This window comes from Ixodes scapularis, unplaced genomic scaffold (assembly GCF_016920785.2).
Source record: "Ixodes scapularis isolate PalLabHiFi unplaced genomic scaffold, ASM1692078v2 PGA_scaffold8__174_contigs__length_109621045, whole genome shotgun sequence".
Lineage (NCBI taxonomy): Eukaryota > Metazoa > Arthropoda > Arachnida > Ixodida > Ixodidae > Ixodes > Ixodes scapularis.
Genome location: NW_024609883.1, coordinates 49887193 through 49912406, shown reverse-complemented (window position 1 = coordinate 49912406; position 25214 = coordinate 49887193). Strand labels below are relative to the sequence as shown.

The following is a 25214-nucleotide window of genomic DNA, read 5'->3' as shown; positions in this document are numbered from 1 at the left end:
TCGTTACAAACCTATATGAAACTCAAACACAAATATTAGCCACCACCTCTGACTTAGTTTAAATTTACTTTTTGACAGGATTTAGCGTCCTGCAACCTCACTACTAAGAAATATTGAGATGAGAAACATCTTTTTTGAGACTTCTTATTGTAACTTTTGCCTTGCGGCATCAGTAGCGGGGTTTCTTCTAGTAGAACAGCAGTCATTTGGCATCTGTCTTCTTTTGATTGATTTCTTCATCACTTCTCGCTTTTGGTGGACTGAAAAACTGTACGTTGCAGGGACCGTGGCAGGATCCCTCTTTGCATTTCTATTCAAGAAAAGAAGAAAAAAAAGACTGATGACACATTTTGCAAGCACGACAATATATATTTCAATATTCAAGTTTGAGAGATTCAAAGTGTGAACCTGCAATGCACCTCTGCTTGTGCAATTGTTTAGTAAAGATATTACCCTAGTTCAGTTAGGTACTTGTAGGTGTGCTAACGTGTGGCACACTCCACATAGGATCATATTTCTACATTCAACTAGAATAACGGCCAGTGTTCGGAGCGGCACTATTCGGCAATCGGAACTCGCGAGGCCGCGCGTGTAGACCACGGCCGGCGCTGTGGTCGATATAACTGTTGAAAGACGTTGCAGCCGGCCAGGTTCAGCTAAGAGTGCGCCAGGCGCCACCGATCAGAACGCTGTGGTTTTTGCGGTGTTTGTTTTGAGCCTCAGTTGCGTCTGAGAGCAGACCAAAATTTCCTAGATTCGTATTTTATAGCGCACCTCTTGGGCGCCCTTTCGTGCATATTGCGGCGTCAGCGTCGCGTTGCCGTCAGCGTCAGCGTCGCCTTCGGCATAACCGCTTAATGCGGGAACGGGAACTTAAGAGTCCCATAATGCAGCACAGCGCGCGCTGTATTATGGGACGTCACAGCCGACGGTTTCACGCCTCTTGTCTGCCCACTCGGCGTAACCAACGCCGAGAGGGTAGGTGGGCGCCCCCAAACATACACTAATCCTCCTGTCTCGCCTAACTCCAATGGAAATAAAATAAAATTAAGATATCAATAGATATTTTTTTCATTTGCTCTCAATTAATTTTTTACCACGGTATTTCGGAAAAAAAAAAAAAACACATCAAGAGCTGCACTCTAAGTTCGCATTACAGTGCTTCGTGAAAGTTTTTCGTCTTTTTGATCGAAGAGGAATAATAAAAACATCATACTTTATTTAAATACCAAATTACAAAGACAATAGTGCTGGCCTACAAAAGCAGCGCCCTTTTTGTGCGTACAGCCAGGCGACCAGCAAAAATACATGTATCTACAAATCAGCTCGATGTAAAAGACTAAATACAACTAATGCATGCTCGATGCAAGCAAACGAATACAACGAATGTATGCTCGATATACTAAAAGAAATTACAACGAATTAAAAAAAAAAAGAAATTATACAACCTGAGAAAATAAAAATAATTCAAGAAAAAACGGATCAAGCAGGCACTCGGGCACATAGCCCACTACGCCAAAAATAATTAGTCAAGAACAAAGATACACAAAACTTAAAATTTGCAATAAATTCCTGTAACTATCTTAAGGAACATAGAAGTAGCACAATGCTTTGTGTTTTTTCAGCATATATAAGAAGCATAGGTACATTAAAGACTCTGGTAGTTTATTGAACAGTGAAGGAATATTATCATTTCTACGTTCTACATCTTTTTCCGTATTCCGCGTACACTCTAGCGATCTCAAACCTCTCCGTGCGCCGTGTTTTTCCTTGTGAACCTCAAGTTTAAAAGGGGAATGCTAGTCCTAAAGCTTAAGGCGCAGTAGCCTACCTCAGAAGTAGGAGTAGAAGCGATGGGTCGACATTTTTTATCATGTCTAAGTCCAGCGTAGACCCACTGAAGGCTCTCATTCTGCCAAGATTACAACGAGTTTTTGTAGTCAGCTTATAAATAATCATAAGCGCAGTTTTTCTTTGGACAGAATCAAACGCCGCATTGTATTAGATGAAAGGCTCAACGACAAGATGGGAACCCTTCGTGGCCAACCGAGTAAGATAAATTCAGCAAATAGCCGACCCTTCAGAATGGAGACACTACCCTGGCTGTGAAAAACCCGTGAGTTATTAGAGTAGATATCGTACTTTTTCTTCACTTGTGTCAGCCGCGAGATGGTCGACAGGTCCTGAGAGGTTAATGAAGCCACAAAATGAATTCCCACACTCGATAGACCACGAAAAAACGGACGAGGCTCTATGTTCAGCAGAAAAAAAACAGCGTACAACTTGCGTTGATCTTCCACTCGTTGAACCACCAATCGCTCTGGGACTCCACAACAAGTTTAATCGTCTACTTCAAGAAACAACCTGGGTTCTGTGCTTTTTACATAACTGCAAACAATTACAAAGAAGAAGTTTGCCGGTTGCAGAACTTAACAGTGCCGAAACTACTTTAATATGACAAACGCAAGGTGAAGTGTACGGCCAAGAACGTATCACTCTCAAAAACTTTAATGGCACCATCTAAGTTGGAAAAAGGCTACAAAAGAAGACTAGAGGACAAAAAATGTCGGTGCACAGTATTTGAGCCGGATGTAAGAGGGAAATCGTAGTGATCATAATAATGACGCAGTAAAACGGCAGTCTTTAGCTTTTGTATGTTTGGTGTGTTTCGTCAGAAAATGATTTCTGAGCGTAAACACCCGTGTTATCAGTCTTTAGGTCATGTTTTGTTTGTGTTCTTGTATTTGTTTTTCTTTTTGTCGGGAGACAAATAATGTAAAGGGGCAATGATTCGAGTGATTGAGGCGAAGTATAGCTGAGATACGCACGCGAGTGTTGTGATGATGAATAGGGTGACATAAGTGCAGTGTAAATAGTTTGTTCGGAATGCACGCGCATCGGAAGCCGAACTGTACAAATGAAGATTATGATCGTACCATTCTCATGCTCGTACTATGTAGACGTCGTCAGAGGAACTATATGTTTCCCATGCAAAACGCAAGAATGCACGAAGTTAGAAGTTTAACAATAAATTTCTCAAAGTTGGAGGGCTGTACTGGTGGCGAAAACTCGGGTAGAACAAGAAAGAAAAAAGTAGACTTTGGCTGCAAAAAGAAAGCGAAGGAGGGACCGAAAGAACGAAAAGAATTGGCGCATCTTCGGCTGAGCTCCGAAGCAACATCTCCTGCTTCCGGTGACGCTCCCTCCCGGGAAGATTACGGACCTCCAGGCATCTTCGGCCAAGCATCCAGGAGGAAGACAAACGTCTCACCAAAGCTTGTGGCCCAAGCCAAGGTCATGAGTGGCAGCTCAGCGGGGACTGGTTTGGGAGGACTTGGCCGTATATAACATCTCGCCTACGTTTACCTTTTACTCTGGAAAGCGTGCCGGGTTCTGTGGGCACTGTATTGCACTGTTTTGCGCTTGTGTGTGTGTGTGTTTTTGTTTGTAGTGTTAATGATTTCTGTGCTTTATTTTTTTACTATTGTGGTTGATGTAAGTGGAGGGGCTCGTGCCCCTCCTTCTGCCACTCTAACTTGTTTTATTTTTGTCTCTTTCGTTTGGCTGATACTGTGCTAGTGTATATTCACCTGTGAGCTTATGTTTTTGCATATTTGTAGATTGTGTACGCAAGTAGCATGTCATCTTGTACGAAATTGTACTACCCCCTCCCCTGCTATAATGTGTCGGGGCTGCAGGGTAAACTAAAATAAATAAATAGAAGCTCGTCTAGGAGGACTTGGCAGACCTGTCCGATTAACACCTCTAGCCTTTATTCGAGTGGTCTTAAACAATCGATCTCTTCTCGCTTTTTTTTAAAATAAATATGTATACATCTCCGCTTTCACGCTCTCTTGTATTTCCTCCACTAAATGCGCGCTTCGTTCCAGAAGAATGTGACAATCTGCACACCATTTTTGTGCAAAAAAAGAAAAAAAAAACGTGGTCGAAGTAATTTGTAACCCACATATTTGATTTAGCTGTCTGATGGTTTTGCACCTGCAGAAGTTCTTCATTTTTTCTAGCACAAAGTTGTAGAAGTCTGCTGAATTCAACACTATGTCTCCCTAGCCGTTTTTATCTAACTTACCTCGCCATATTGTCCGCAAGGCAGGCCATCATTTAGAAACACGTACTGTGATTTTACTTGGCTGTTCTTCTTTTCCTGACATTCAATGTTGCAAACATTGAACTCTGTGAACTGAAAGAGAGACATTTGGTAAAATATCTGTCAAACGTATTGCGCAGACTGAATAGCATAATACCTTATATTAATGTCGCTGTATGACGGCGCTTGGCCGGATATAATTTACCCCGACAGACTTGTTTCTCTTAAAATTTGTAATGGCGTCTCTAACGCGCGTCTTTTATTTTTGGTTGTTTGCGCAAAACCAAAGGAAATTTTTGATTTTTGTTAAAGGTATTTCGGGCAGGGGTAACTTGTTGAAAACGTAAGATATAAAAACGTGATATAAAAACCAGAAACAAAGTTAAAATCGTAAAATTCAGTGACAGTCACCATAGGAATCAGCAGCGCAAATCAACTAGGACACAAAGGGAGTCACATAAAAAGGGGGTGCTGACTAACCACTCTGGTGCAGACGACACCAGTGGAATCGTCACATCAATAATCACCGACTCGCTAAGCCTTTGTGTGAACGGCATTGATCCACATCTTCAACCTCAAGTATATTGTAAATCGCACGATATCCAGAGATATATGAAAAACAATTCTGCCGGATGTTAACAACCAATTATAGTGGATAACGAAAGAGGAGAAAACGCAAAAACGTGTACAGCACACAAAAATAGCTGTACACAAGTGACGTCATACTGCAACGCGTTTCTTAGAGTTGCATCTGCAACCGCTAACCGTCGCCGGCTGAGAAGCTGGTGACTCTATTTTCTACAACGGTTTCAGTAGGGATTTCGATTCCTCTTTTACTTAATAGTTTGGTTATCGTAATATTGTTCTCTACCAAAGCAATATCAGGCATTCGGTTAAGTTCGACTTTTGAGCTGAGTTAACTTAAGCACAGACATATCGCTGTGGCACACGCACAAAAACAACCTGCAGTGTTTGTTACCATATGTAAGGTATAACCTGCATATTATTCCGTGAAGGATAGCCTGTCGTATAGTAAGTTAGAGTCTGTTTGAGAAATGGCATAGTTACCAGTTTCTGTGAAACATAACAATACGTTTCTACGAATCATTTTGAAACCCCGATGGTTCTTCAAAGTTCCATTAACTTTTTGATACCTGTCTGCAGGTATCAAAAGTTTTTACATCGATTCCTATACCAATATCGATTAAGGTTGGAAACAAGAATAATTCAAAATTCAACGTTAGAAGATCGTAGCGCGACCGGTTTCGCCGATCCGCACGTCGCTGATTATGGAGTCGTCGTAGACCAAGTTTCCCCCTGCGCTAAGCCCTCTGCAACGAAGAAGCTGCTACTGCGCCTGCGCGCTGATTGCCTTGGCTCTAGAGTTTCGGGTATCGTAGCTGGTTGTGGAGAGCATTGCGGGACGGCGAAAGCGATCTACGAAAACTTCCTACTATGTGCCTACCGGAACTCCCTGAGTTTTAACACAAAAATATCAAAACGGAAACTCACGCTTGCAATGTCCATAATATTTCCGGAGAAAAAAAAATCGGGTTCTTTTAAAAAGAATCGCTGAAAAGCCTCCATACAATAACACCGATTGCAGACACGTATGTTAGCTAAATTTAGGCACTCAGCCAAGTCAGAATAATCCATAGCTACAACGTATTTATTAAAGAAGGTAAAAAAACGCAGGCCCGAGCTGGTGAATCATATATATAATAACCCTGAGACATAGGAGAAAAAAAACAAAAGAGGACAGAGCAACGAAGTCTCTAACACAGCTTGAAATTTATTTAACAACCATCGTCTTATATACATGTCACAGACCTCCATCACAATTCAAAAGACCTCCTCGCCCACTTCACACTGTACCCTCGCCTTCAACCTATACCAACAACCGCACACAAAAGTTCGTAAGTGTTGTTGGGTTCAGTCTGATCTTGGGCCAAGCGTGGAAGTTCTTGGATTCCCTTTTCGAGTTAGTGTCCATTTATGTTTCGGGCGTGTTTGCTTTTGTGTGCGTTTGTATGGGACGCGGCAACCGTGCTTGCAATCTTGTAATCCTCACTAATTCTAGGCAGGTCCTTACTGTCCCTGGAGGTCCGTGCTTCAACGGAGGCTATCACTATCATGTATGGGTGAAATGAAAGCGAGTGCTCATTTTATTTTCATCCGGAGCCGATACGCACTACTTCGTCAATGGGGCAATCAAAGTTAAAACCACGCCACTCCTCTCCCTAACAGAAGAGTTCCCATAGTGCAACGCGCGCAGTGTTGCCTGCAGGGATTGTTTTTGTATATAAAGTAGTCTATTAGCTCATCAGTACATGCTTGACTCGGAAGACCAGTGTGCTCGACACAGTCGCTCGCATCAACATGTTGCTTTCTCTCCCGGTGATATTGTTCCGCACCGGACACCACCACGCCATGTGGGCTTGGCGACAAGCTTCTGCATCATACCGAATTTATCATAAGTCCAGTGACGTAACATATGTTCTAAAATTTTGGAACACGAGCATGCTGATAGACGGCGGAAACTACGAGACACAGGGAAGGTGTTTCGTCTGAAACGATGACTTCCCTGTCGACCTGATAACATAACGACGAGACGTTGTTTTCTTCACGACGCCGAAGTAATATTACGTAGACGGTGACGGACTAAGAAAGATATGGAACGGAAAAACGGGAAGACAACCCTATCTCTGAAGTTCAGGTGATCAACTTTTTTATCTTAAAATATTCACTATTCATCCCCGAATAAGCCATCTTTACATAGTAACCATATAGTTAAAACAAGTAAAGAATGCAACAGAAGCTCATCCAATGCCCTCACTAACGCGCAACAGCGTTCCTATAAATTGTGCAAAAAGTACGGTACCGAGACACAGGTCACGCTGACGTCAGTGAGGCTTATGGCCAGTTCGAATGCTCGTTTTGGAGCGCGCCAGCAGCGACTTTTCTGGGGCGCGCCTATTTTATAGGGCGGTCGGGATCGAGACTGCCGTGTTCCACTCGTCGTTTTGGATGAGCTCCCCTCTCCAGATCTCGATCCGGATCTGTGAAAAGTCGCTCCGCCGATTTCAGCGGATTTGACCGGAAGAAAGCCTGGCCAGCCCTCGGCGCGCACACGTGACTTCTTTTCTCGCCGGGTATCTCTCCTCGCAAGAATTCGTAATGGCCGCTCTCGAAGTACCGCCCGCTTTACCGCTCGTCGTCACGTTGCTCGAGCACCTCCTCCAGCAGCAGCGGCTCGAGCAGCAGCGGCAACGAGGATTGCTTGCTTGGCCAGGAGAAATTTGACTGCCTTTTCGACCGTTCGCAGAAGAGGCCGAAAATCGCGACGTTCTTGGACACCGCACACGAGTATATGGATGGAACGGCAAGTCGGCTACGCTGATGCAGAGCCGTGTATACAAAGAGTTTGGTCAATGCGAGGTGCGGGCAGAACCGGGGCGTGCACCAGAAGCAGAAAGAGGGTTCAACATGCTCTTTCGGCCAACCAGAAGCCTAAAAGAATCCCCTAGCGGTGGTAGTGAGAAACAGTTTTAATCATAAACATTTAGTTTTAATAAGCGTGTAAGAGTTAATTGTAGTAATCCTTCAAGGTTGAAAATAGGGTACACGTGATGTTTCGGTCATGATCATGCAGAACCATGTAAGAAATTAATGTGCCGCTCAAAATCTGTTTTGCTGGGACAGGGTACGACCGCTCGGACGACAGATTCCAGGTCCTCGGCGCCTGGCGTACGGATTACGTCGATTGTTCCGCTAGTCGAGCTCTTCCACAGTGATTTTGCATAACCGTGATTGAAACATCACGTGCACCATGTTTTCAGTCACCGAGAGTTACTCCGACGCAAGTTTGTTTCTCGCGAACACCGCCAGGGTAGTATTACCGCCACATTCGAATTTTCGAAGACACCCTGGAACACGCCAAACACACTTTCGGCCAAGGGCGTCTCCTCATTTGCGTCCTATACTTCCCAATGAATGGCCAAACTCTCTGCATATACGGCTGCGTGCTGATTTAGTACATCGATTGTCGACACGTATTTTCACGTCATTATTGCGTTGAGCACGTGTTCTTAGCGCCGCGATTGCGAAAACATGTGCTTCGAGATCCAGGATCGCGGGAAGGGGATTTCCGGGAACGTGAATGACGGGAAAGCATCCGCCGGTCCCGGAGGAGTGGTCATGTTCCATGGGGTGTTCCGGAGGTAGAGAGAATCCGTTCGGATCGCGCGCTCCATCGCGGATCTGGTTTATTGATCCTTGTGCGCTTCGAAACTGCCAGTGGAATTCGCCATTAGTCAATGACTTTAGGAAGACGTCACCAACCTAAGACCCGGCATGACTTCATGCTCAGTGACGCCGGAATCAGATCTCAATCCCAAATTGCCTGCGCACCAGTGATGTAGTACTGTCACCGTCTGCTCGCGCCTCGGTCGGCTCGGTCGGCTACGTTAGACCTACGATATGTCTGCTCCGTGCTCTTTCTCTTTGTCACAGCTGGTTTTCTAGACTATCAGCACACCCAAAACGTTTCAATGCCCACGGGCAGTCATAACACGACGGAAGCCAACAAGTGCATGGTCGAAGCGGGCGTCCACGGCATTGTCAACCCGGCATCATTCTCAGTGTCCGTGCATGCGGCGCCTCATATATTGTTTTCACACCGCACATTGATGACTCGCTCTAGACGACACTCTCAGCATGCTGTCAAAAGAGTCCGCAACACGCCGACTTTCTGCTGACCAGGCAAGTGTTGGGATTCAAATCTCACCTGTTCGACAGCGATCAGTAGGACGCCACCATGTAAATATTGGGCAAACAACCACGTTGCCACGACGAAGTCATGGCAACGCGGTTGTTTGCCCTATATTTACTTGGCGGTGGCCATTAACTAGGTTTTCTATTAGTCGAGAAACTTAGGGGACATTTCAGAGCCCCGGCTTTCTCCGTTGCATTTCGCCTCATACATAAGGATACGGATGATACCTCCTGCCCACTATAACCTCCTTCATATTACTGCATATACGGTTCACCCGCAAAAAGGACAAAATTGGCTGGAAAAAAAACACAATTTCATCCCAGCTAGCCAAGCACTCTAGTCGTATGTCGTAATCCTGACGGTGGATGGTAGAAGTTGTGGCAAAAAATATGAGTGGACGGGAATGTCGCTGTTGTCACGGTGTCCCGACTCCTGGCTGCCGGAGCTTCCGTTTACTGTCAGGCAGATTGAGCCCGACGCGCATCTTAACAGGCGTATACCGTGTTTACCTGGGCTGCTGTGCCACCTCCACGATCGCGACAGTCAACAGCATGGAACTTCTATGACGTCATTAGATGGAAATCGACATGCAACATTTAAGGGCGCGGTAGGCACGTGTTTTCGGCACCATACTGGTAAGCGCGAGACACCTGGACGACAAAATCGTCCGATCCGACGTCCGATCCGACAGTCCGAGCGCCGCTCCGAATTGCCGCACGCGACAGTTTGAGACACACGCTTCCGACCTTGCATGCGACACGACGATCCGTTCGGCTCCGCCCAGGAGATCCAGGCACTCCAGCGAAGGTCCGCGTTCATAGATCTCTGGTCTTAGATTGACGGTTTAGCTTGCACAAGCGAAGTTATTAGCTTGTTCTCGCTAGAGCGTGCGTTCTTTGCCGGGGTCATCTTTCTCGAATAGGTCGGCGGGATCCACGCGTCCGGCTTCCCCTCGCCCGTCCCGTTATCGCGTTCGCTTCGTCCCGCCAGACCCAGTGCGTCATCATGACGTTCGCGCTAGCTGTGCTGTCATTGGCTGGACGCATCCGACAATCCGTCCGCCGTGCGAAAGTATCTGGCGCGTCGGACGCACGTCGGATCGCCGATCCGACGCCTGAAGCGACCAAATTTTTCGGATCAGGCAGTCGTATTGCCGGATCGGACGTCGGATCGGATGGATTTTTCGCGCATGTGTCTCGCGCTGTAGCCTCCATATCGCAAAATGATTCTCTTGCGTGGGAAGTATCGTAGCAAGAATCAACTGATAGTACATCGCCTCCGCAATGAGGAATTCGCAATGTCGGAATTTTTTTTATCATAGTGCAGATACGATCTACTGAGCAACTCCATATTATTTCTGTATATTAAAATATTCTGATAAAATTTATTAAAAAATTATGGCCGCCTTTTTTTTTGTTTTATACGCAGCGCGTTATTGGATTCGTGTCCTGGACGGACGCTGACACAGCACTCGATCGTGTCCGATACATAATCCGAGTACGTGAGAAAACAATGGCGGACAGGCGATAACGCGGATTTTTGTAAAGGCTCCATTCGCTGCGGCAAGTGCACCTAAAGAGTCGCTCCCATCTCCAAACTACCATTTGAGCGCAGAATGAAAAGAGCCTGGGGTTAGACTTTCTGTCAAATGAAATACGAAATACAAGTGCACCTGATGGGATTTTTTCAGAGCGCTGCTCTTGGGCGCCCGTTTCCGGCTGCAGCGGCGTCGCCGTCGGCGTCGGCGTAACCGCGCAGTGCATTATGGGAAACGTCCCATAATGCAACGCGCGGATCTCACTCGTGACCCGCGCGTTGCATTATGGGGCGGGAGGAGGGAGGAGAAGGAGGGCAGAAGAAGGAGATGGAGGAGGAGGAGGAGGGATTGGGAGGAGGAGAAAGGAGGAGGCAAGAGGAGGTGAGGAGATAGGACGAGGAGGGAGGAGGAGGAGAGAGGAAGAGGATGGGAGGAGAAGGAAGGCGGGGGAGGAGGGGAGGGAATCAGGAGGAGGGAGGGGAGGAGAAAGAGGGGTAGGAGACAGTAGCAGGAGGGAGGAGAAGAAAGGGGGAGGAGGGGAGACGCCAGCTACCCATTCTGCAGGCAAGTGATATCAGCATTAAAAAATCACAGAGAGGTACGTATGACAAAGTGGTGTACTCGTTATCCAAGTGGCCATCTACATGGGTACGGGTCTGTGCTGTACCCATCCATCTAAGTGGCACATCAGACGAAGCTGGTAAATTGTGTGCCGTCTAGGTCGACAACGGTTTGCTCGTGGTAGCTCTGTATCTCTCGCCTACGACACTCATTAAAAATTTCGTGCAAGACAAAGAAGAACTTCATATCAGTCATGCAGGAAAGCATTCCATTGACCCCCAGGGACGTGCATTCGCTGTCCTGCTGTGCAATCTCGGGGGAGCACGCTCAAGACTTGTGCTGAGGAAATAAGAAAAGCCGAGCAGTCTTTCATAGAACCAACAGCAAGTAGAATGCCATCGAGAGTATCGCGTGCTTGGTCAAAGTATTGCCCTTAACGCTGTCTCGTTCTCCCGCCTTGATCCTGCTGTCCTGTTTTCTGGCACCGGCAGAACTTAGCCAGAGTGGAGCTTCCGTATGTGAAAACTACATTTCCTTTCTCCGGACAAGCGGTGAGCGAGATTATCAGAATATATATATATATAGGACCAGAAGGATGTCTCACACATAAACATATGTACAAGTATTTACAAGCGGAAGGAGACTGTAGTTCGCATCGCCCGATGCCGCCGCCGAGCCGTTCCGTTGGTGTCTCGTGAAATCTCCGCACTTGCCGACCTCTTCGTCGTCTCTGCGGCACAACTGCCACAGATGCCCCCCCTTGGACAAGTGGCCGGTGGCACTTGCGCTGGAGGCACGGAGTGAGCGACAGCGTATTCTTGGAACGTTGTGGGAGATGTGTCTAAAGGAGAAACGAAGACAGGCTTTAGGCGATCTAGGGAAACTGTTTCCCGAAGACCTTCTAGGAGCACCGTGAAGAACTTCGGTGTTCTATCCACAACAAGGTATGGTCCGTCGTAGAGAGGTTTGAGGGGTTTCTGGGGAGCATCCCGTCGAAAGAATATATGCGTAGACTGGCCGAGGACTGGGTGGGTATAAAGACTTGGCGCGCAGTGGGTTATCGCGCTTGCGTCAGGCGTAACGATGACATTACCTCCTCAAGTTGCTGAACGTATAATGTTGGGTCTATGGTGGTTGTTGTCATCGAAGGCTCTACTTTGTCGGCTGAGAGACGAAGCGGTGCCCCATACACAAGCTCAGACACGGTGCAACCTAGGTCTGGCTTCATGGTTGAGCGGAGACCCAGGAGCACGACAGGAAGCTTGTCAGCCCACGCGTCAGGGAGAGGTTGTGCTCGCAGAGCGGATTTGAGCTGTAGATAGAGGCGTTCAACTAGACCATTCGCAACAGGGTGCTATGCTGTGGTACGCGTCCGCACACAGCCAAGGAGTGACATGAGTTGCTGGAACAAGGCCGACTCGAACTGGCGTCCTCGGTCTGTGGTGACTGTTGAAGGGACACCAAAAACGGCTGACCCAGTTGAAAACGAATGCTCGAGCTACCGTTTCCGCGGTGATGTTTTCCAGCGGTATTACTTCCGGCCATCGAGTAAATCGGTCCACACAGGTCAGTAGGTAGGTAAAGCCACGTGAAAATGGAAGTGGGCCTACAATGTCCACGTGGACATTCTGAAAGCGAGCCGAAGGCAAAGGGAACTTTCCTAGTGGTGTCTGTGTGTGGCGCTGTATCTCTGATGTTTGGCAGGCAACAGCGCACCCAATCTCAAGTGTTGGCATTGACCTTAGGCCATACGAAACAGGATGTAACTAATTCCTGTGTTGCTCGTATGCCAGGGTGACAAAGAGAGTGATGAGATGTATATACCGCGTGACGTAGTTAACGTGGCATGTACGGCCGGGGTTTGCCGTTTGAAGTGTCCATTAACCAATGTAACATTATTGTCGGAAAAATTGGCCTCCTTGAGCACGAGTGATATCTCAGTCAGCTTCATGGAATGAAGTTTGTCGTCTTCTGCTTGAGCCGCGGCGAGTTCGGCGTAGGTGAAGTGCTCCTTCTCCGTGTTGACCGCATTGAGGTCCAAGCGAGGCAAGGTGTCTGCGACACTGTTGCCTTTTCCCTTTACGTGACGGACCTCGGAAGTAAATTCCGCGATGAAGGAAAGATGTCGCAGCTCTCGTGGTGAATGGCTCTGGCACGACGACTTCATTGCGTAGACCAGTGGCTTGTGGTCAGTAACAAAGAAGAACGCACGGCCTTCCAGAAAGTGCCTGAAGTTTTTAACAGCTAAGTATGCCGCGAGTAGCTCTCTTACAAAGGTACTCTACCTCTGCTTGGTGTCTTGCAGTTTTCGCGAGAAGAATGGTATGGGTGTTCAAATATTGTTGATCTTCTGTTGCAAGACACCATCAACTGTGACGTTCGAGCCGTCGACCATGAGGCACGTTGATGCATCCGAGGAAGGGTGCGCCAGAAGTGTAGCACTGGCTAGTTCTTTCTTTACTTCTTCAAGGGAGAGCGTCGCTTCCGGAGTCCACGTGAGGGGCGGCTTGTCTCCATTGGTTGCACTCAGCAGTGCCTCTAACGGATGTAGAAGGGTGGCACAATGTGGGAGGAAACGCCTGTAGAAATTAATTAGTCGAAGGAAGCGTCGGAGAGCGCGCCTCGCTGTAAAACAAGGTGAATCAAGGATGACCTTGACTTTGGCCTGTAATGATCGGATACCGCGCGAGTCGACGTGATGACCAAGGAAGGCTAGCTTTGGCACTCCGAACTGACACTTGTCAATGTTGATCGCGATGCCATTTTCTTGCAGTCGTTTGAAGAGCTCGATTAGGTGGTTCTTGTGGTCTTCTGGGTTATTACTCGCGACGAGGAGGTCGTCGAGGTATGCGAAGCGGAATGGTAAGCCGCGAATGACCTGATCAATGAATCGTTGAAACGTTTGGGCTGCATTACGAAGCCCAAACGGCATCGTGACAAATTCAACTTGGCCAAACGGAGTGGTGATTGCCGTTTTGGGTACGTCGACAGGCTCCACAGGGATCTGGTGGTATGCCCTTACGAGATCAATCTTCGAGTAGATGATCGTGCTGCTCAGGAATGCTGTGCAGTCCTGAACATCCGGGATGGGGTAACAATCTGGCATCGTTGCCGCGTTAAGAGCGCGGTAGTTTCCACACGGGCGGCAGTCGCCTCTCTTCTTGGGCACCATATGAAAGGCGGAAGACCAGGGACTTGAAGATGGACGCACAATTCAATTTACGTATATATACATACATAACATTGAAACGTCACTTCTCTAGGTAAAACTTACGCAGAGGATGTGCGCCCCCCCCCCCTCCCCCTCAAGCGCTCCTCACCAGAATAAAGGGGCCGTGGAACGATGTTGGGCTACATTGAATTTTACTCTACAATATTTCACTGGAACTACTGTTACACAATTATACTGGCAAGCAATGTCACTGACCGATAATCTTTGTTGTGGTGATAGAGATTCCGAAAAAAAAAATCTGACCCTTTTTTTCAGTCTTTCCTTTACAATCTTGTCTTATGGATTGAACTGTTGACGTTGTCGCGGGAATTAAGCCAATTGTGGCGATAGTCGAAAGCGACGTGTACAGTGGACAAGAGCACGACGTGGGCACCCAATTTCGTCTTGTGACAACGCCTTCACAAGCATTCGGGTGGCAGATTTGAACTGCAATTCCTTCATTCATTCATTCTTTCACGTTATGTCCCCATGAACAACTGAGGCCTTAGTAATAATACACATCAGGTAGATTAAGTAGTGATAAATAACGACTTAAAAGCGACAAAACATGGGTTAAAATATCAAACTTTGCTACAGTAAGCTTCTTCCAAAAACGCTGATGAAAGCCATGGGGCTAGCTTGGATAACTTAATGCACATCAAACTTCGGAGAAGTTCGCGAAGCTCGTTTCGGAACGTAAATGTAGATAGATAACGACAGATCAGAAGAGTCAATTATATCATAAAGGTATGTATACAAAAAAAATCTTCTTCATAGCATCTAGAGGTCAAAGCAGTGTGGCTTGTGACATGAGGGGCAATCAACAGTGCAGTCAACATCAGGGAGTTGGAGCAGCCAACATTGAGCCACAACGTCAGAGTCATGTCTACATCATTCTCATTTTTTGTTTTGTTTTTGTTTTTACTTCCCAGAGCGAAACTGAACGGTTACGTCATGAGTTTCTCCTCCCGGTGTTGGCTCAATGGTGTTCACGTGATCACCGTGACACGGATGCGCAAGTTTGCGCTGCCCCTCGCGCTTCTTGGAGCTGAGAGCTGGGAGCTGGGAGCAATCTGTTTCGTCTCGTCGCTGTCGTAGTTTCAGAGCGACGTTTTGTTTACGATACGAACTCGGGCCGCATCTCCGATGCCTAGCTGCGATGCATGGCGAAAGTTCCATAGCCTCACGATGCTGTGTTGGTGCCTGCTCGGACTACCAGTTGACCAGGCCGGGAGTACTCTTTCACAAGTTTCCTCACGACAGTGCGCATCTGAAAGTTTCTACGGATATCCCGTGCCGGTGGAACTCCGGGAAGCCGTTGTCGCCAAATCGCAAAACAATGATCTGTTTCAATTGCTTGCGCTCATGACACTAATTTGCTGTTACCAGCTAAATATAAAAACGTGCGTTAAAATATCACTTGCGCTGTGAAACAAAATGAATATGCACTGGAACATACTTACTACGGCATTCATAATTTCCGCTGACACTATATTTTTTATTGACTACATACGTGTAGTCTGCCGTACAGCTTCGTAAAGGTACACAATTCAGTCTACTAAAGCATTTTCTAAGGCGAGGCTTTGCTAAAAAGATTGAAAAATAAAAATGCCTCAATCGGTACAGCCTCGAGGGCACACCCGATTTAAACCCAATTCAAATAAAAATGAATTGGATCGTATGATCAAGTGGGAATTTTCAGGAAAAGCAAATTGGAGTTAAGTGGGGATAAATGAAACCAACTATTGTAACAGCCAGTGGAACGGCCTGGGAAAACCAACCGGTACTGAAAGTACCCACGTGGTCGACTCACTGTTCAGCTCCGCTACTAAGACACGAGTGCGTCTTACAGCGGGTCCGACGGTCACTGAATGGCAACCATGAACCACACAGCCCCGTCGCAGTGATCACTTTTATATCCCTCGGCTCCCCTGGAGACCACCCCCGCAATCCTGCGGGGAGACCAAGCCCGCCATCCTGCGGGGGCGCCTCCCTACTTGGGAAGATACGAGGGGCACCACCTTTATGAGAGTCTTCCCCTTGTATGGATGCCTCGTCTCGGATCACCACGCAGCGTCACACGTACCGCGTCACACGTCCCGACTCACGTCACCCACTCCGCGTCCTACTCCCCAGATGTCAACATGCTTCACGTCACACTTCCATCCCTTTTCAGTAGGGTACTAAAGCAGGAAACATATGCTCGGTCAAAAGACCACCGCGTCGGTCGTACTATGCGCCGGGCGCTTCCCATTGTAGGAGTATATAGGTCTCGCGCCTGTAAAAACAAAGCGCGAAAACTCAGTTATTTACGGTAAAATAAATGACAACTTGGAGCTTTATGTGCCAGAACTACGAAGGGCATCTGGCACGCCTAAGCGGAGGCCTGATGATTATTATAGACCGCCTGAGGATCTTGTGACGTGTGACCGAGATCTCGGTTACACGGCGCTTTCGCAGAAATAAGCCCGCGCCAAATTGCGGGCACCTTCGTCGAGATTCCAACCCGAAGCGCGAGCCGGGGCCACAATGGTGCAGACGTCGTTGGATGTTGTAGCAAACTACATTGGCGAACTCTGCGGAGCAGACTATACTTGCGCTTTGCTCTATGTTCGCCCGCCGTCGCGTAGGGAATCACGTGGCCTTTCGGACCACGTGGTTTTACGTGACGTAGACATGACTCCGACGACACCAGATCAATGTTGCCTGTCGCAACCAAAGTTTCGGTTTCGGTATCTGCTGATGTTTAAACTAAGATTACAGAAACAATTATTAACATTTAGCAAATCTGAAGATGCTAAATTAGTACTTTGGAAAGTTAAACCCTAAATAAGACTTTTTTCTTTGGGGGGGGGGGGGGGGGGGGGGATTGAGTGGAGGTTCTCTTTAAGTTGCGAAGGCCAAGAAAATTGCACGTCGCATTCACCTAAAATACTACACTCGTTGCACCGCCCCGTTAAAATGTCTACCTATTCTTAAAAGAAACAGCTTTGTGTTTTTATTTTGGTCTTTTATATTTCTACTGCTTTCTGGTCATATATATTTTCATTTCCGTTTGTTAAGACCTAGACTTTTCGGCCAGCTGTGAAAGTGCGGTTGAGGAAACACACTGCGGTCTTCAAAAGTTCCACTTCAATCAGTTGGTGATTAATGTCCAAGGAAAAGGGGAGGGGGCGAGTAAAGTCGTATTAAAAGTTTGACAACTGAGTGTGTCTAGCAACGCCACATGTAGCTGTCATACGTTCCAGCCATGTGAGCTTTTTACCTCGGCGCCAATCCTCTTGCACTCTGAGACAAATTCACTTTGAAGCTTTGTTTTACATTCCTCTCGCATGTGGCTCAAATCTTTATCCAGATACCAGTTCCCACATGTTGATTCCACACCTGAAAACACGTCAATTTTATGATTTATTAGAAGGAACATTCAAACATAAAACCTCGAGAAGTTGTATATATATATACAGGGCGTCTTTTTCTTTTTTTTTTCAAGCTGAACAGATTTGTTTAAAAAACCGTGAAAGTTAAACTTATGCCGCTTATGGAGGTGAGTTATACGGTCAGGGGGCATATTATAAGGGGCTAATCGCAACAATCACTCGACTAATTAACTGAAATTCGGTAATTAACTTTTGAATTAATGAAAATAGAAATATGGTTCCAATTGGAAACTTCCTCAGCGTCATCGAAAACCACTATATCAGTAATTTTCACAAAGACTTTGAGCGCGTGAGAAGCGTAGTAGTGGACTAAAGTTACCACTCGTGGAGCAGGTACAAAGCTAGCGGTTGCGAAAAGGCGGCCGCGCGATTTCTCCGTCTCTTATCTAGCCCCACCCTTGTACCTGCTCCCTAGCGGTAACTTTAGTACAGTACTGCGCTTCTCACGCGCCGAAAGTCTTTCTGAAAATGACTGATTTAGTGGTTTTCGATGACGCTGAGCAAGTTTCTGACTAGAACCATATGTCTATTTTTATTATCTATTTTTATTTTTCTAACAAATTTTCATTGATTAGACGAGTGATCGTTACGATTAGCCCCCTATAATATGTCCCCCTGGCCGTATAACTCACCTCCACAAGCGGCATAAGTGTAACTTTCACGGCTTTTAAAAAAAAAAATCTGTCAAGCTTAAAAAAAAAAAAACTACATATATATATATATATTTTGGAGTGCGAGCTACCGACGGATCAAGGCAGCAGTAGGAATAGATTACAAATAACACAATCATAACACACCGACAGTCATTAGACAGCGAATTCCCGCATGTTTTTTCCACAAATAAATATGCTGTCGGGCAATTGATAATACTATCAGGCAAGCTATTACAATTATCTATATATCTTACAAAAATTGTAAAACGTTCGAAGAGCACCTGTAAAAGTCCATATTCTGGTAGTGCTTATTTCTAACTTTAACGGAGTTCGAGCGTTAAATATTTTTTTCTAACTTTCCAGCATCTGCAATAAGTGAAATTGCCATGTTGACACGAATTATTTCCAATTGCGTTTATGTATTGTAAAAACCGGCTCCATGACACAATTCAGTCACTGATGCAGTTTATCTATAATCATTCTCCAGACTGTCGCCCCAAAGTGACTATTTTTTCATTTCTTTTTGTTTTCAGCGCACAAAAAAAAAAATACGCATCGCCGAACGCTTATTTTTTTTGTCCATGATGTAGCGCCAGCTATTCGGATCATATTCCTAAAGTTTCAAAACGAACGGCTACCTTATTCAAAGGTTTTAAAGCTATTTTCTGAAATTTCTAATGAAAAAATTGCTCTCGATTACATGGAATTGAATTGCACCAGTCGCCGAATATGGACGAAAATGGTGTCACTTTCCCATTTGTATTTTGAAACAATTACTTATATTTATATATTGTGAGCATGATAATGGTTACTTCTGAAACACCGGTATCTATTTCGAACCCCTTGACCTACATTTGGGCGGAGAATGAGCGTACGGCGATGTGGGGTTTATTTTTGCAATAAAAGATAAGCACTAAATTATGTTGGGGACAGGCTATAGATACGCGCAATACATTGCGTGTAATTCTTTGCACTTTTTGAGATATTTTGTTGCGTGTAGGTTTCCCATACTATGCTGGCATGCTCCGCAACTGGTCGAGTTAAACTTTTAAACACTGTTTCGTTTTTCACTTGGAGTGATGCGTATCTCAAGGTTATCCGCAAACTTGAAAAGCGTTCCATGATTGTTGTTTTCTTTTTGTGATTGACGTGAAGATTCTACGATGGATTCTGGCAAACGATTCTCGTCAGTAGTTATATGTTGTCACTTCTCTAGTCGGATCCTCCCTATTTAATCAAAACACAGAGGGGTAAACTTTTTCGTCTTGGTCATGAAACTTATTAGTAACTATAATTTGCCATTAATATCAATAATATTTTTCAATTATTTTTTTGCAAATGCGTGTTTAATTTGTTTTGATCAGATCTACTTGAGTTCTCGGTAAACAATACTCGGTCGTCAGGAAAGTGGTTATTGCGGAGAGTTTCTTCATAATCTTTACATATTTCACGATTAATTTTGGAGAAGTCGGTTTCAGTCCTTTCGGGATACGATATGCCGGATGTCATACATGATGTGCCACAATTTGGGCCACACACCGCAGTCAAAGCGCATGGCCAGATTATTAGAAAAGTGAACACACGGAACAAGTATGCCTGCCGGGACACCAACGATGCGGCCACGTACGAATACCTTCATGCGTCCACTGCAGCTTTACAAAACTCTCTTATTGATCTAGATACTTCTGTGATCTTCGTTGCATTCTGGAGCTGTCGGACCCAGACGTCTGCTGTCAATTTTTAGCTGGATGTTAGAAAAAGTTTTGTTCTTTTTATGGCGACAGCCGTTATTTTCAATGTTTCGTGGTGGATCCCGTGTATGTTTCCTACAGTCGTGTATACCTTCCTCTAAAAGTGTTCTCGATTAAAAATACAATGACTCTTGCTTAAAAATATCCAATTAGATTACCTGATCGCTTGAGAGTTAAGGTATTTGTCTGTTACTTGAGAAGTTAACCGTCAATTCTCTGACTACTTCATATTTTTCAAAGCGACAGTTTTCGCCCATTTGAAAACGTGTCTTTTGTGTCATGAATAAAATAGCGCAAACCAAGAAGCAAGGAAGGACGAGTTAGACAGGAAGGCCTTAGCATATTCCAGTCTACTTCGTCCTTCCTTCCTTGTTGTTTTGCGCTATTTTATTCATGATGGACAACACACTAGCCCGCCAGCTCATTTTATTGCCGTGTCTTTCGTACCCTCCATTATTGGATTTGAATCACCGTATCATGAACTACTCATATTGTCAATAAATAAAAAATGATGAGGCGACGAAAAATGAAAGAAACTAAAAGTTTAATGAAGCGAACTTGTGCCCAAACTAAAAAAGAAACCGATTAGATATAGAGCGTCGCGGGCTTCCATAGCGGCGTAAGAGCAGGATCGAACGCTGGGGCGAGACTGACTCCGCTCATCATGCGGAGTCGCTTACGTACCCTCATAGGTTACTGGAACGTTCGGTGTAGAGCTTTCGGTCCGTAAAACATTCGGAGCTCGATCAGACGAAAGTGTTCTCGAACTTACGAGAGCGCCAAGCTAAAAGAATAAATGAAAGGACAGTCTGCTGACTGGAATGGAACCTACACATCCCGGGCGACTGTCAAGCGCGGTGACCACTCGACCACGCATAAGCTCGCTTTTTTTTTTCCTAGCACGGGAATACAGGATGAGAGGACACATCACAGGTTAGCTCAGGCGAACATTATTATCTAGAACCTTTTGATATTCACTAAGCTAGAGAGCAGAGGCAACCAGTCGAGCAGAATTTCACGACACTCGTCTATAATTTTGATTTGGGCTACACACTGACTAAAATAAATAAAAGGACACTCTGCTGACTGGAATCGAACCTCCACATTTCGGGCGTGTGGGCAAGGTGACAGCAGCGCTGGAACGATGCTCAATCCCTGTCTGTTTTTCACGCAGTTCCTCGCATGCCTTGCCGGTTTTGTGTTCGACAACGCTTCGGGCCGTCGCTTCCATGTCACGTCGGTCATCCCTGCCTTGTCGGCTTTCAGTCAGTACGTGATCGACCCGGCTTGCATGCGCACGGACTGCACTATCTTCAAACTGGATGATGGCCATAATGGCTTGTCCGACTTCATGCTTCCCGGCATTCCACAAATTATTCTTTTTAGTGACATCACCCAGGATCGACCAATCTTCGACAGAGCAAGCACCGTGACGTCAGTCAACAACGATATAAAATGTCCTCCGGCTGGGTTTGCATTCAGTGGGCAAGGTGACAGCAGCGCTGGAACGATGCTCAATTCCTGTCTGTTTTTCTCGCAGGTATGTTATCTTGAAAACGCTTATTGTGTCCTTTCTGATAACCGTCTCTTGCAGCTGTTTTCTGGCCCACATGATTACGGTCACATTTTTTATTTTGTTGACGTTTGCTCTGATTTAGTACATTGCTTGAGTAGCCTTATCTTGAGCGGGGATGTAGAGTCCAGCCCAGGACCAAAAACGAACAAGACTAGCCAAGCTGACTCGGGCCCAACACCCCATTTAGACGCAATTCGACCACCGAGCACTCGACGGCTCCAGATGGTAGTGATGGCGGCTATGCAGATGTTGGCGACCAGCTGACTGTTGCAAACATGTCTGCCCAATTGCTCGAAGGTCACAGAAAACTGGCTCACGATATTGCCGAGATGAAGTTATTTCACCCATCCGTGAACTCCCGATTTGATGGTCTCGCGTCACGTGTGGCTGCTCTTGAGTCTTTGCCTAGTACGTTTGGTGACTCTGGTGCAGCAGGTGCTAATTTGCTCACTGAGTTGGCATGACTCACTGATGTGAAAGATTGGCTCGTTTCAAGAAATGACGACTTAGAAAACCGCTCCCGCAGACACAATCTTATCTTGCACGGACTCCCAGAGCAAGTTAGCGAAAGTATTCCAAGTGGTGATGTCAAATGTCTGAAAGTTTTCGTCGGATAAACAAGCAATGGATTTCCCGCAAATTGAAAGATGTCATAGACTTGGCAGAAGTCAAGTCGGTCGCGCCCCGTCATTATGAAATTGTTAAAACCGTGAAAGGCTTCGTGCCCTAAACAACTGTGTTATGCATAAAGGCTGGGAGCTTCGTGCATCGGAAAATTTCTGCCCTCACGTGGCGTTCAATTCCGAAACAAATACGCGACGGATCCGCTTATTTTCGGAAGAATGGCTCTAGTGTCCGCTTTCGTTTTGACCACATATTTATTTATAACGTCGGATATAATTGGGATGACGCCACCAACGCATTGGTGAAGTGTACTAAACGCACTCCTGAGGCTACCGTTGCAGCTTCTTCTACCAGTCCTTGATTCCGGCGTGGTTGCCAAGACCTTCATGTTGTGAATGTTAACGATAGAAGCTTCATTAACAAATTTTCCAACTTTCTTACATTAAATTCCTCCCACTTCGTTCACGTTACTGGCGTCACGGAAACATGGCTACATGACGGCATATACGATACCGAAGTAACACCACAGGGTTAGAAGTCGCGGTAGAGGCGGTGGTGCTGCCATTTTCTTACGGTCGGACATAAAGTTCTCTGCGATTCAAGGCCCTTCCGAAAGTGAATCAGTATGTCGGAAGCTTTAACAATAGAGCGTCGCGGGCGTCGATAGCGGCATAACAGCAGGATCAAACGCTGGGGCGAACTGACACCCCTCGCCATGCGGAGTCCTTTATGTGCTTTCGTGGGTTTCCGGAACATTCGGCGTAGAACTTACGGTGCGTAGAACATTTCGAACTGGATCAGCCGAGAATGTTCTCGAACTTGCGAGAAGACAAAGTTGAAGAATAAATAAAAAGACAGTCCGCTGACTGGAATCAAACCTACACCTTCCGCGCGACAGTCGAGCGCGGTAACCTCTCGGCCACGCACGCGCTCGCTCGCCGACTCGCGTGGCAATATTTTTAATTCACGAAACCTTGTAAACCATCGTCCTGTAGAAGACTTGGTTCGAAGATTGCTTGGTAGGAAACTTGTACGAACAAAGTGCGACATTGAAGATGGCAGGGGGAAGAACGTTACGATTACAAGTACGTTTAGTACTTCCAAAAGTAATCAGAATACTTTTTTGATTATTATCTAACAAATATATTCAAATGAATACAAATTTACCTTAGATATAGTAATCGATTACAAGTAAATTGCTTGCCTCTGTTGAGTATTATACATGTCTAGTTTTCTGTAGGTACTTCATGGCCCACTAAATATAGCCGAAAAGATTTTAAGCTATATTTAGCGTGAAATTACAATGTCGTTAAATTGTGAAGTCACAGTGTCACGTGACTTCATTTCATACGACGCGACACTTTTTCCTTAAATTTAGCGGCACAATTCTGTTTTTTTTTTTTTCTAATTTAGAGGGAAATTTTTTGGTTATATTTAGAAGAAAAATCTCGTTTTCCCGTAATTTTGCTACATTAAGCTTGGAGGTTCTTCCACTGAATTTACCTTAAATTTAATTTAACTTGACGTCTTGGCGTCATGTAACATCACAATTTCGCATGAGCACTATCCGCTAAATTTGGCGAGATGTAAGTAAATTTATTTTTAAAACGACGGCATGGCTGTGAGCAACCATGTCCAGCGCCTCGGCTGTGTCGCTGCCCTCCATTTGCAGGGCAATGCAAGGAACCGGGAGTTTTTTACTTTGTTTAGAGGGTGTTTGAGTTAAAGCCTGACCCTACAGCTACCTTTTGTCTTTTACGATGATCCAAACAATCATTAACAACAAGCCTAAAATTTTTAATTTTGTTTCATGTTTTCGTGACAAGTGCTGAATCTATGATAATTTTTTATACCACTCCTGTAACAATCTGGAAATAATTGGCAGTATTTAAGAAAAATTGAAGACAAAACATAAACGAAAGAAACAAAGAAAGAAATATAAATAAAAGGAAAGAAAGGATAAACCAGCCGATGCTAGTACGGATGAGAGAGTTGATCCAATCAAGCAAATAATTAGGATATATTCTTTCCCTTCTCGGAAAATTTAATATTCGAAGTCAATATTGTAAGTTTAAAAAGTCGGGTCATCATGTTAGTATTAAAGGCTGAAAAGTTAGAAAATCTTATTCGATATAACAAGAAAATTAGCTCTGTAATTCACGAAAAAGCCAATGAGACAGTTTCTTCAACGCAAAATCTGCAATTACAGTACTTTCAAATTACGAATGGCCGTACTAAACATGCCCGGTGTTCATTGAATGCAAAAGATTAGATAAATTTAAATCCTCACAAATCACGTCCAGAGCTTGTTATTTTCGGTTTTAAAACAAAAAAAAATTAACTTATAAAATACTGCCGAGCTCAAAGCTAGAATGTCTGTAAATTGCTCACTTCTAGTCCAGACGCTAAGAATATCAGCTATGGCATACATTTAAGAATATTCGAATACATGAGGGCATAATTTTTTTTCATGTGGTACATTAAGCTGATAATAAACGGAGAGATAAGTCTGAGTAAAAACAAAAAAAAGGCAATATTAAGCTTTCTACGACCGGACAAGATTAGCCGCACTGGCATTTGAATTACGCTTCGCGCCAGGTTAACGGAAAGCTGAGGTGTTTACATTTACAGCTTCCAAACGAAACACATTTTCGAAATACAGAGACTTTAAGCTTCCCGGCAGCTATTTATTAGACCTCAATTCAGAATATAGAGCGACAGTGCCTCAATCTAGAGGCAACTGACGTTGCCTCTAGATTGAGGCACTGGCGCTGTATATATATATATATATATATATATATATATATATATATAGATAGATAGATAGATAGATAGATAGGCTGCCACAGGCAGCAGAGAAACCGGACGGTAGAGAACTCTAAATTTTTGTTTACCATGAAAGGATGTTGCAAGAGCCATCATAATCATGAAAATAGACATCTGAATCATTGTTACGTAATACGTGAAGATCTTCACTGGATT

The 25214-nt window shown here is 45.2% G+C and overlaps 1 protein-coding gene across 1 annotated transcript; it reads right to left on the bottom strand.

Annotated features, from left to right (window-relative positions):
• Nucleotides 1-202: 202 nt before the first annotated feature.
• On the bottom strand, nt 203-25214 carry LOC120843038. The gene is made up of 4 exons (XM_040214246.1): nt 25127-25214; nt 17457-17575; nt 4091-4201; nt 203-310 (listed from the first exon to the last, which is right to left on the bottom strand). Exons 1-4 carry the CDS (start codon nt 25179-25181, stop codon nt 203-205), a joined length of 393 nt encoding a protein of 130 aa, XP_040070180.1. The 5' UTR covers nt 25182-25214.